Raw genomic sequence first — 13328 nt, forward strand, 5'->3', positions numbered from 1 at the left:
CATTGGAGCAAGGATACAGCGCGATTGACAGCTGGTACCGTCCAACGGGTGCATGCTTGCAGGTCTTGGTGGACATGCCGTGGGCGACCTCTCAGTCAGACCCACCCCGCTATCCTCCAAATATGGTTGATTGAGGTCCCAAAAAATCAAGATGCCACCTGTCAAAATACTTAAAGGGGCAGTAAGCGATTTTAAACCAATACACGTTTTGTAAAAATCGTCATGATCCGCTAGCTGTCGGTTCTCTGTGTGCCCTGGCTCTGTAAATTGAAAACTAAAAAATGGTGCGGACCGCACCTCACAACACTGTTTGTGCAGTTGGTTAACATCACTCCCTGACCTTTTAGGAGACGTTTTAGCAAATGGTGCTATGACTTTAGGTTTTTAAGCCTAGTTGTAAGCGCGGCGGTCTCACATACCCTAGGCTGCGAGTTCGCTTCCCGGTCAGTGCAGAAAATTCACCATCATCAACAAAGAGGGAGACAAGCTTTCTCCAAAGTCGTTCAATGCCCCTTTAACTCAAGGCTTCAAAGCAGCAGGTCACGAATCAATGGGTTGGAAAGTGTGTTGCCACCTGGATTCTACTAAAACTCATGGATACATTCATGTGACCTTTACGTCAAAACCAGACTTAGAGGGTGACAGAAGTGGAGGACCATCCAGTCTATTGGCCAGCCACCTGCGTCACACACACACACACACACACACACACACACACACACTAATATAATGGTCTCATTGTGAGATAGGCAGAATGCCAAAGCTACAGTAAATGTGAAAACATGTCCAACCCCAAAGACACACAGATCCCCTTTCACTCCACAATGACGCTCTTTATTCTTCACCCGACAAACCTCTGGAGGAAAAATCAGGCTCCCGGAGGCCTCGGCAGAGCCACCTGAACTTTTAAATTGCCATCACCTATTGTCCTTCTTTCTCAGTGCCTCTCTCATTTGTTTTTGCTCTGAGGTCCATCACAAAGACCGACGCAGACAAAACACATCATCTACAGCGTGCACCGGTGAGATAACGTCTGTCCTGCTTGATTCTATCTGGATGGCAGGGTCAGATGCACAGAGAAAGTCTCAGTATAAACTTGACTGCCGTCTGTACAGAGGCAGACTAAACACCAGAGGAAATAGAGCACTAACACCAATTCAAGCCAATATCAAATGAAGCTATCCTGTGCCACAATGCCTTTCAGAACCAGAATAATTAAGATTGCTTTTTAAATAGCAACATCTTTAGTGGACTATCTCAGTGCTTATTGCTGTGGTGGTTTTCCACTACACACACCAAAATGATCTTGTTAATAACCGGTGTGCCCGCTACTGGAATGACTTTCTCCTTAACTTTGTTGCTCTTTGAGGTTCAGTTAAGTGGCACTGTTTAATTCCACATTTAAAGCCACAGCGCGGTTTTAGCCAAAGTGCCAGTCACAGTCACTGATGGGTTTTAAGATTTCCAAAACCAAACACACGTCAGGGAAAGTGTCTGGGGAACGTCTGTCTTGACATTACCATAGGCAACTTTAGCATACCTGGCTACCTAGCTTACTTTCTGCACAGGTAACTGGCGCTACTTCCAAGGCCAAGAGTTAGCATATCATTAGCCACCTACATTATTTTGTGAGATTACGTTTAAAAAGCTCTGACTCAAGCACTGAATATACATTTGATCCACGCCAGAAGTCAGAGCATAGGTTTGTAGATTATAGTCACTAGGAGTCATCCTCTGGGGACCATGAATGTCACCAAAATGTATCACCCCCTCCAATCCATACTTGATAAAATTGAGACAGTATTTCACTTTTAACGAAACTATGATTTCATTCACTTCAACACAAAATACTTGTATACTAGTATGAATACTATGTATGCCATCACCATATTTGTTCAGTATGGGCAAAGGCTTCCTTTTTTTGTATTGCGTTATTGTATAACACGTCTAAAAGTGCACCTTAGGTTCATTTCAGCAACCTGCAGTGCTTCCTTGACAGAAACATTAGTTAAATAAAAAAGTTGCCATTTTATCTTGGTCAAATATTGTCTCACTGTCTTATGAGGCAGCTGCGCTCTCCGTCTCTTGATCACTGACCCTCTAAACATGTGCTTTTGTTTCAGTTACACAACGCCAAGAAAACGTCGATGACATCATCACATTTTCACAACATTATGGCAGTTGTGGACGCTGGATAAAGCAGTGGTGATATGGATATCGGTCAGATAAAGTACACTAATCACACATTCAGTCACTTCTTCCCTTGTGATGGAAACAAACAGAAAAACACATATGAAAGTTATTTAGAGGCCTAAAAAGAGGGAATCTTTATACAACATCTGCACCTATAGTGACACCGTCATAGGGGAGCAGGAGATGGTTATCAGTTTGGGTGTAGGCGGTGTTTTTTAACCATCTCCTGACAGGCATGGAGCTGTGAAGTGACTGCTCCAATCACAGAGCAGAGCCCAGCAGCTCTGCTGAAAGACAGGTATGCGTCACTCCACTCTCCTATACGTACGCTACAGCTCAGGTCCCTGAATATGTCCCATAAGGAAACTGATTTCCTGACATTTACCAATCAACACCACAGGTTGTCATTACAACAAAATATTATTCATATTATATACTGATTTGTTCGTCTTTTCTAGTTAAAGGTGTTTTAAAGGAAAACCCAACCTTTAAAAATGATTTTATTGTCACTGCATATGCTACGTTATGCTTTTTCCTGGTGAACTTCCATGTAGCTGTGATTTCCAGTACTGTACTGTAAATCCTGAGAATGCTACAATCCGTGCTCCTGTGCTCTTTATGGACTGCAATGATTAGTCTTGGAATCCAGCTGCAGGTTGAGCAAGATTTTATCAAGGTACATAGCTTATATTGGATGAGACGTGTAATTTTGCAGCTCTTTGAAAAAATTTCATCACATCTTCTCAAATTACAGGCTGCAGATTGAAGACACATACCAGTCCTGCTGCCTGGCAGATGACTATCAACCAAAAAAGAGAAGGACTTCATATGCTCTACATGCTGCTGTGGTGCTTGGACTAACACTGACTCAACAGCATTTCATGCATAAGGAGACAGATACTGTAAATGTTCAACTCTGCAGGGAAATTGCATGATTCACAGTACAAAATAGTCCTTGTTTATCTAAAACTGCCTGTCACCCAGCCCCTCAGTTGGTCCTTTGACTAAAACAGTCAATATTGGCTTAGGCCAAATTTCGGAAGCCTGTTGAAGGGACAGTGCACCAACTCCTGCTTCATCCCTTTACCAGCGTGGAGGTTCTGAAAGCTAACTGTAAAACTACCAAGTAACACAAAAACCACTCAATTGCCTCCGTACATATTTGAGCCCAAATCCCAACCAACAATGAGCATGGACAGCAAGAACATCAACAGAAAATAAATTACAGCAGGACATCGGTAAACATTTCTTAAATATTATTGTATGAAATAACAGTGTTTAAACCTTTCTATATATGCCCCAAGTGATAGTTATACATGTGGGAAATGCAGGAAAATGCTGACTGAAGTGAAAAAAGCTGCTACAAAAGCTACAGTTTCCTTGTATTCTGCTGTCACCAAACGACTATTTGTTAAACCTGCACCATTTTAGTTGTGTACTGGAGAACATGAAGTGAATATGATACTATTCCAGTCGACAGAACAAGCTGCGCTTGGAGCAGATGACTGTATCGATGTAACAGTATATGACAAAAAAGAAAGAAAAATAAGGATATGTCCCCTTCAAGGAGTCTACTGAATTATAACATGTGCTAAGTTTTCCTGTTTTTGAAAAGAGGAAACCTGAAATAGCCATATTTGATTTTCTAGTGTTTGAATGGAACCATCTGCACCAACTAACAGCACAGTACAGAGCATGACTCCACGTTGTGCCAGATGAACTGGTGTGGCCACCTCAGCAAGATTTGCATACACGTGGCCTCCTCACGATCCATGCCTCTTGAAGAATTGAGTGCTGGAAAGCCTCCGCAATGCACCAAGCACCATCACACGCACGAGATGATTTCTGTGTATTCTTACCTGTAACTCTTTGCTCTTCCTCTGCAGTTCAATGTTAAGGGCCTCCTCTGCTTCGAGCTTGGAGCTGGTACTGCTGATGTCCAGATCCTTCCTTCACAGAGATAATGATATTTGAACCAAAATCAGTCCCATTCACGGAAATTCGGTCGGTTCAAAACTTCCATGTTATTAACCACTACAAAAAGACTATTTAATCGAGCCGCATAATTACTATTCTTTCCACAGCTTGCAGCTTACATTTCACTGTCTTCCTCAGGAAACAGAGTTTGCTAAAACTAAGTAAACTGGAGCAAACTTCCTCCAGTTAAGATTCATCCAAAATCAAACAAGCTATATCCATAGAGGTAAACCATGAGATGAGCTTGAACGCTCTGGAAAAAGCTGGAAAAGTGAACCTTGGGTTAAGATTATTTTCGTCTATCTAAAAACTCTGTACCCCAACAAATGTGACCTGAATAAGACTTTCATTGCAACATAAAAAAAAAAATTGTTTGTATCAATTGTTCATTTTATTGTACATGCCATGACAACATATTTTTAATCCATACATCCAATCATGCCAGAGAAGCTTTGTTGAAACTAAAAAGGAGTTTAAGTGAGTGAAAGATTCTCCCCCAATACAGAATGATAGAAAAATTCCACCCTAGCAACGAGGTGAGTCGCTCTCTGTATTGATGTTCAAGACTATTGATGCCCAAGACAACAAGTCTTCACTGCATATCTGTGGCAATGTTTGCCTTGCAGCAACATAAAAGACAATCATGGAAACGTGTGTGTGTGTGTGTGTGTGTGTGTGTGTGTGTGTTCTCTAACAAAAACAAGCTTTCTCCAAAATCGCTCACTGCCCCTTTAAGTAGCTCAACAACTTTTGAATGGATTACCATGAGATTTGACAAAGACATTAATGATGCCCCCAAGAATACATTTTATTATCTTTGGAGATCCCTCAATGGTGCATCTAGCAACAGCTCAACAGCTGAAATGTTCTATTTGTCTTAACTTTCTTTGGTTCATTAGAAATACCTGCAGGTAAAGTACAGTGGATGATTCAATTTACTCTCTTATTACTGAGGGGGGAAAAACAATCAAAGGGAAAATGTCATAGAGTTTTTGAGTGAAACAGTATTGTGAGTATTGCATGCTAACATGATCACAATGATTTTTTAAATCATTTTCATATATCTTTAAAAAAAATTTGCATGGCTTGGGAATGTCATTAGTCTTGCAGGTATTTGGCCATAAATCAAAGTATTAGACGCTGATGATGGTGCTAAATGAAAAGTTGTGGATCCCCAATGTGATTCAAAGTCATCTTGATGGAATCATGAATGTCTTCAACAAATTTTATGGCAATCCAATAGATTGACGTTGAGATACTGAAATGTTCAGTGTGCAGGATTTAGTGGCATCTAGGGGTGAGGTTGCAGATTGCAACCAACTGAATACCCCCTCGCCTCACCCTCCCTCTGAAAGCGTGTAGGAGAATCTATTGTGGCCTTAAGGCAACATGATAACAAAGGGAACTCCTTAGAGAAAGTGTTTGGTTTTTCCATTCTTGGCAATTGTAGAACTATTGTGGCGCAAATATGGCGAGCTCTGTGAAAGACAACTCATTCTCTATGTAGATATAAAGGGCTCATTCTATTTTCAGGTGTTACACTAATGAAAAATTAATCATGAATATTATGTTTGCACTAGATTACCAAAATCATTAGGTTTTATCCTCTGGGGACCATGAATGTCAAAACCAATTTCATAGTAGGTCAAATAGTTGTAAAGAGAGTTCATTAAATCTTCAAAATGTCAACCTTACGCTGTTGCTTGAGGAAAAGTCAGCAGATCACAAAATCAGACGGATTAACCCTCTAGGACTATGAAAAAAGAAAAAACTAATTCCCGGAAAGCCATCCAACAGCCGTTGAGATTTTCCAGACTGGACCAAGGCAGTGGTCTGTCAGACAGACCAAAATTGCAATACATAAAAGATATTCAAGATTGACTGACAGAAGAATATAACTTCTGCTTCAAAAAAAAGTATTTTCTGTCTTTTGCTGCTCAATTTTGTGATGCGGGCTGCAACACTTGGCTTTTTCCACACACTGTAAAATCCAAGATAGCAGTGGACGTGTTTTTGACCGACCTTCTGATGAGGTCTTCCAGACCACCCCTCATCCTCTCCATCTCTCCTAGACTATCCTGAGTGGATCGGCTGTCACCTTCCAGCTTCCTCCGGCTCTTCTCCAGCTCACTGCACTGACGGCGCTCCTGCTCCAGCTGGTACTCCAACTGAACGCAAGCGATGTTACAGGAAGGAGAAAACATGGGATTCTCTGATCATAATGTCATGCAGCTGTCGGATGTATAGTTCAAAGTTCAACTGAATTAAGGTTTTGAAGACTAAAATGAGTACTAATGCTTTATTTTATCGATAATTCCCAGTAGTTAAAATATTTTGTGCCAGCAATAAATATCTTTCATATTGACCATTTATTACATTTGACCATTTTTATGCGTAAAATAACATGTATTCAATGTTTCCACAGATTTGCCAAGGCCTGTTGGCTAACAGGGTTACAATTAAATTCAATAATCTCAAGTTTCCATTCCACATATCACTGTCAAATAGTCATTTCATAACCTTAATATTACTGCAGTATTTAACATGTGTGTTTCTATTGGATGCTCAAGTTTCAGCAATATGGTCTTACATTGATATTTAATCAAAAATCATGTATGATATGATATAAGTAGGTTTAATCAGCTGCTAAATTAGTGAAGTACTTATTCAGTAAAGACGAGATTAGCTGTTGAAGAACTTTGTGTTGTCACTTTTTCTTTGTCTCTGTGCTGTGTTGATTTTTGCAGTATAAATGAATGACTTCAAAGGTGACAAGATGTCACTGTTGTGGCAACAGCTTGTTCCAGCTGCCAAGTGTGCAAGACATCTGTCGACGAAACTAGTTTTCTGACTTTTTCACCTCTCTACTTTTGCTTCCAGTACGCTATGTTTTAGCAAGTCAAAACCAAACGTTTCAGTAAATATAAATATACCCTAAGTTATATCTTTATTGGCCATTGGGAACAGCATAATAAACGGAAATATTTACTATAGTATCCAGCATTGCCCCGAAAGAGCAGCATTCAGGAAGTTTCGTATTTGTGGCCATGAAAAAAAGGAGTACAATGTTCTTTTACCTTTTAGCTCTGTTTTGGTCTCCACCAATGTCAAGGAAACAAAAATTTCTTTTTAGGTGCTAAATCCTTAACTTTGTTCTTTAGCTATTTGCTGTTATTTGGGGCTAAGCAGGTTTTGAACAGTGGTTTTATGTTTTTTAAAATGTTAAAAACACGTGCGAAAAAGGAACATCACGAGACCATTTACGTACATTGGTCATGTCTCATTTGCATGCTAGTGTAAATAGGAAGCAGATTGTCTACTCTGCAGATGTTTGCTTAGTCACAGAAAAAAATGCTGAAGACAACAATGGCCAAAATTAAGACCAGGGATTTCTTTGGTTGGACTGACGACAAGGTGGAACTGATACCACTGATACTGACACAAAGGTTTAGCAACGCTTGTAATTTGTTATAAAGGTCGAAAGATACGTCAGGAAAAAGATACGTTGTGATTGATAAGTTTCTCCCTGTCCAGACTGAATCACAGTTTTCAAACTAAAATGATGCCAGCAGTGTGTACAAGAGTTTCTGTTTTAGGGGCTCTGAAGCTCCGGAGTAGTGTGGACACCAGGCATAGAGTAAATGTAGCAAAAGTGATGCATTTCAAAACAAAACACATTGGTGTAGATGCAGCCTTCGTTCTAAATACCACTCACATAACTATTTGTTTGAAAATGTTGAATTAAATGATAGACAATATGACCAAAAATATGACAATCTTCTGAGGACGCATTGTAGGTACAGTACTAGACCATAGAAAAACAAGATATGCACTCACACTCTCAGCTTGCATCTGGAGCTTGGTTTTCTCTTTGGTCAGCAGGTTCACTTTCTCCTCTTCGCTCTGTAGGTCCTCAATGGCCTGCTGTCGGGGTGAAACAAGATGTCTGAGCCTGGGCTGCACGTGTCCCTGAATCACAGATCCTCAATCACACTGCTTCACATCCATCTGCATGCCACATTGGCGCTTGGAAAGATGGGTGATGTTCGGTTGCAGAGAAAAATGTCAGAATCCATCTCCAGTTTGATCTGAGGGATCAGAGATTTTCTCTCCTTCCTCCCCAACGACTGGGAAGGAAAGCATCGGAACACCAAAGTCAAAGATCACTGAAACAGCTGCAAGAGGACGCAAGGAAAATCCATGTTATATGTTCTTCACAAGTTTCCCTTTGTATTCCAGGCTATCCATTACGTACTGTAAGACATGTTTAACAAACAGTAGTAGGAAGATAATGAGGGCTGATGCTAAACTGCTCCCACAGATTACACAATGAAGCAGGCTGCTACTGTTGGTGAAAAAGTGCCTGGGAGGAATTGGTGAAGCCTCGGCCTCTCACAGAGGCATGAGAGCATGATGGGGTTGTTAAAGGCTACAATTTCTCAAGATTTCAAAGCATCTGCTCTGCCTTTGAGAGTATAGTGTGTTGTATGTGATAGGCAGCACATTAATCACGAGAGCCACTTTTGGCAGGTCTTCAGGTCATATGGTTCCGTTTTCCTCAACGCATGTTTCACTCTGAGTCAAGCAGTAAGTGAGGTATCTCTGTGCACACTGACAAAGGAGACAAGGCCATTGACTGCACTAACAAACAATTCACAAATGAAGCCAAGCAGCAGGACACGCCGTCTAAGAACGGCTTTAGTTTACATAGTGAACACTGGGGCCTGACGAAAAACGTTATTGTAAGTGGTTTGTGGTATCATCGGTGGATGGTCATGCTTTGTTCTTGAATTTGAAAACAGTAGTATGACAAAAAAAACAAAAAACTCAAGGTCCACCTACCATCTTTTTCAATCACTTTTAGCTGCATGCCCTGGTCTTCATCAGTTTATAGAGTTTGTTCTGTTGTCATGGAACTTCGATGTTACGCATACTTAGGTAACGTGATGACAAGTGAGCTTTCTGAACCTGGGCTGCACGTGTGTGAATGCTATCTGCTGAGGGGACGCGTCTGAAAGCAAATAGGTAGACCATGAGTGAACTGTGTTCTTTTCTGTGTGCGTTTGTGTGAAAGATCTATGGTAAAATGTTGGTCCATGTCCACCTGCTAACATAGAGTAGGTGGGCTGCATGAGCTTTATTTCAGCCATCTTACGGGCGGCGGCTGGAGATGTTTTGGCTTCACTTTTTGCAAACTGTCATGTCGTCCAACTTTATATACTGTCATTGTTGTAGATATGATTAAAGTTATGTCTTGATTCAAGATAGCTAATCCTGCATCTATCTATTATCTATACCACTTATCCATTGGGGGGCGTGGGGGCCCTTTACAATTGTATTACTGCGCACAGTGCAGCAGCATGTTACCCCGACGCTCTACCACACCCGCTGCGCTCTCACCTGGCTGAGCTCCACCAGGTGCTCTTTCTCCTTCTGGAGCTTCTGCACCGCCTCGTCCTTGTGCAAAAGCTGCTCCGACAGCCTCCTCACCTCGCTGTCCATTGACTAGAAACAGAGATGACATGAAGAAAAAAAACAATGCAACATATTCTGAATCTGAATCACATATTGGACATATTAATGTATTCTCGGCGCACGTAAGATTTCTTGCTGATCTAGCTCTGCTAAAAACCCTTCTCTCTGTGGTTATGAATGTTTTCCTCTCGGGCGAGCAGCCATGACAGACACAGCATTCTCAATCTGCAGGGTCTGACTTTTCAGCCACGCCGTGAAAACGAGTATCTCCTTTCATGACAGAAACAAATGTCATTTGCCTCCTTATTATGAACATTATAGCTTGATATTTGCATGTGGAAATTCAAGCTGCTATTGAAGACATGAGGACCCTAACGAGACATGAGGGAGAGTTAAGACCGGGGGGAATGAGGGTGGCGCTTTGTATTCCTCCCCCTCAAAAAGGGTTTTACGACGAATTTCGGGATGAACAGATGGGCAAATTTCTTTCAAAGTTTTTGCTGCTTTGGATCAAACACATCGTGTCCAGCTGTTAATGACTGTTATGACAGCATACCACAAACGTTAGACAGGGTCACGTCATTTCTTTTTTCTTTTTTGTCAAAGCCTTGTGTCAACTCCGCTCTCAAACAGGCCTGGTCATGTTGCATGTACTGTGCCGGGGTCCTCTCACACCTCTCTCTTACAGTACCTTTCCCACGTGGGAGACCAATTAGCCAAGAAAACCCTCATACAACCAGAGGATCAAGATCTTAGCTTGGTGACCCATACCGAGTGAATAAGTGTAAATTTGCAGAGGCTAAATCAACAACATCTTGTGCCAGTTTTTTTTTTTTTCCATCTTCACATGCAGAGAGGAGAGTACAGTACATTCTTGTGACATTCCTGAACTGAGATAGCATCTTAATCCTTTAATACCCCTCAGTGGAACAGATAAAGGGGTTTGGTGAGGGGCTGTGATGGAGATGTCAAAGCAGCCCCCTGCCTGTTAGTGTCCACACAGAAGACACAGTGCGTCATCATTAAACATTTTGTGTGGTTTGTGTCTTGTTTACCACTTGATAATTATTCTGTTTCTGACTAGTACCAACAACTCATCTGTCCATCATCCATCTTCTCTCTCTCAGTGTCTACACTGCTCAGAGGCGACAGAGGCAGGGGAGCCTATCAGTCCAGTTGCTTTTAGTTAGCCTGAAGTTTGAAAAACAGGAAACAAAGCATATTTAAACTTAATTCTAATGCTGATCTAATGCTAATTCAGGGTAGGGTTGGTGGTGATGGGGGGTTGTGAAGTGAACTTCTAAAACACCCTTAAATCCGGTGCTATCCAACCTATATTCACAAATATCCATTGCTCTCTTTTTTTGAGTTAAGATCACCGTGCAACTTTAATTTATGGTCTTAAATTGACTAAAAACATGCCAGTGCAAACAAAATAAGTAAGTCTGTGTTGGCATCATGAGTGTGAGGAGTCTATCCTGTGGTGAAGATAACACAATGTTCTACCTGTTTAGTCTGCTCGGCCGCAGTCAGGGCGCTATCCAGTTCATCCACGTCTCGCCGCAGGCTGCCGCACTCGACCTCCAGCCTGTCCCTGTGGAGGACCAGCTGGGCTGAGCAGGATTCCTCCTCCTCCAGACGGTCCGACAGTCCCGACAGCTGCCGCTCCAGCTCCCGCCGGGCCTTCTCCAGCTGGACACACCGCTGCTCGGATGCCTGGGCACTCTCCTGCTCCTTAAAAACCCCCCACAGAGTTACGGTTAGTCTAGTTTGGTTGTTACGTACAGTACTACGCACACTTGCTTTGAACAAGTTTTTATCGTAGTGCACCATATAATTCAGATCTTGGATTGGATGGAGAAAAAAACTACAGTGAACATATCATACTTTTTTTCTTTCTAGTTTTAATGTTCTATTATTGTTGAGACCCTGAACCCTGGTCCTTGATTTTAAAGCAGTTAAACCTCAACAATAAGGACATTACATTTAAATCTGCTGCTTCATGCAGTAACATCAAAATTGTTCCATTTCATCTTGACATATTTCAAACTAAACTGTACTGTAGTTTTGCAGAGGATTTAAAAAAAGGAAAAGATTAAGTTCAAATGAGAAGAAAAAGACAGAGAGCATTAGTGGAAGATAAGGGAAAATGTAAATTGCAGGGGATTAGTTGAAGAGGCTAAAGAAAGACAATCAATTCATACAAAGAGGATCTTACCGCAAGTTATTCCAAAAGATGAAAATAATCTTCCCCAAAGTCAAAAGAAACCTTCCTTAGTTAGTTTGCACTTGTCTTTATATAGTAGAACAGAAAAGGCAACGCGGTGACGTACAGTGTTGACCAGATAAGCGAGTTCTACCAAACTCCAGATCGACAGCCATCCATAACAGGAGTGAAAAGACCTTACTGAGAGAGCCTGCTCTGGTTACTGTTACTCTCTTATGGACCAGTCATCATGGGCAAGGCATTTGGAACAAGCTAATAGCATACCCAAATATCTGGGCTTTTGTGACATGATCAGGAGACCACATTTCCATCTGCATTTATTTCCATAAAAGTACTTGGTTTGAGTTCCCTCCCTGCCTTTTTGAAATTCACATTATTTTCTCCCTTGTGCTAAGCTGTTTGCAACTTTAACAAATTGACCCTGATGACAACCCAACAGGTGGTAGGTAGGTATGAAAGTAAGACAAGATCATCACGGCTTCAACACACAGAGGATACTGTATGTACACACAAATGCACATGTCTGTACATTCAGGTTAGTGTTTCACAAACAGCACAGATTGTGTAATGTGAACATACTAGCAGCTCATTTCTTCCATTTGCGTCTAAACCATGAACTATATAAAAAAATGGACGAGGCATCTCCACATCGTCCTGCTGTGCAAAAATTAACCTGAAATATCTCTAATACAGGTGCCGCCATCTTGGTCTGGTGACGTAATTTGGAGTTGGGTCTGCTTAGCAGTGATCTGGTAATGGAGCTGTGGTATTGAGGTCCGGCCGATACACGCTGCACCAATCATTATGCAATTCATAACCTCACTATGGTGTTTCGGTGTAGCAACCAGTTTTCTAGAAGAAGTTCTGCATAGCAAAAAGCAAATCATAAAAAAAGCTAGTAGTCTCAAGCGGTTATATATTTCTTGTCTTCTTTGCAGTCTCAAGTTTGATTTGAGTTTAGTCCTAGACAAATATGACCAACATGCCTGAGAGGGGTCTGGCTGCAGACCGCTGGAGCTGTGGAGCTGGACGCCAGACCGGAAACACGTGACCTCCGTACAATAAGGAGTAGTTGGGTGATTTTCATTTTAAATTCTACAAAAGAACTCAATAGTGTTATTAAATCCCTTTTCACTATCTCAGATAAACGTATGTAATTGAGTAGATATGAGAGATTTTCTGTTTTCGTTTTTATTATTATCTTCATATAGTAAATGATAGCGAATGTAATCCACACTCCATACCAGTTGGTGGCAGTAATGCTCAAATTTGTTGTTTGCCAACCGTCAAAAAAAACTCAAGAAGATTTTAGTTTTTGAGAGATTTCAGAGCGCTGCATCTCACACATCAGTGAAGTTGTCGGTAATCGGTTACATGGAGAAAATCAAACAAACATGACAAATTTCAATACGTTTCAGTACATTATTTGCGCACTTCTGAGGGACGTGAAGGTCAC

The 13328-nt window shown here is 41.3% G+C and overlaps 1 protein-coding gene across 5 annotated transcripts in view; it reads right to left on the bottom strand.

Moving 5' to 3' along the window:
• The window catches only part of LOC118287535 (myosin-16), a 51110-nt gene that overhangs the window by 19771 nt on the left and 18011 nt on the right, over nucleotides 1-13328 (bottom strand). For 3 of the 5 annotated variants that reach the window (XM_047327555.1, XM_035612829.2, XM_047327553.1), the window contains exons 2-6: nucleotides 11152-11379; nucleotides 9571-9675; nucleotides 8008-8094; nucleotides 6193-6338; nucleotides 4053-4143 (exon numbers count right to left, since the gene is read on the bottom strand). In XM_047327555.1, coding sequence (XP_047183511.1) covers nucleotides 4053-4143; nucleotides 6193-6338; nucleotides 8008-8094; nucleotides 9571-9675; nucleotides 11152-11379 — 657 coding nt within the window. The remainder of the gene's footprint in view (nucleotides 1-4052; nucleotides 4144-6192; nucleotides 6339-8007; nucleotides 8095-9570; nucleotides 9676-11151; nucleotides 11380-13328) is intronic. The other 2 variants (XM_047327556.1, XM_047327554.1) reach the window with 1 other exon arrangement.

This window comes from Scophthalmus maximus, chromosome 16, assembly GCF_022379125.1.
Source record: "Scophthalmus maximus strain ysfricsl-2021 chromosome 16, ASM2237912v1, whole genome shotgun sequence".
NCBI lineage: Eukaryota > Metazoa > Chordata > Actinopteri > Pleuronectiformes > Scophthalmidae > Scophthalmus > Scophthalmus maximus.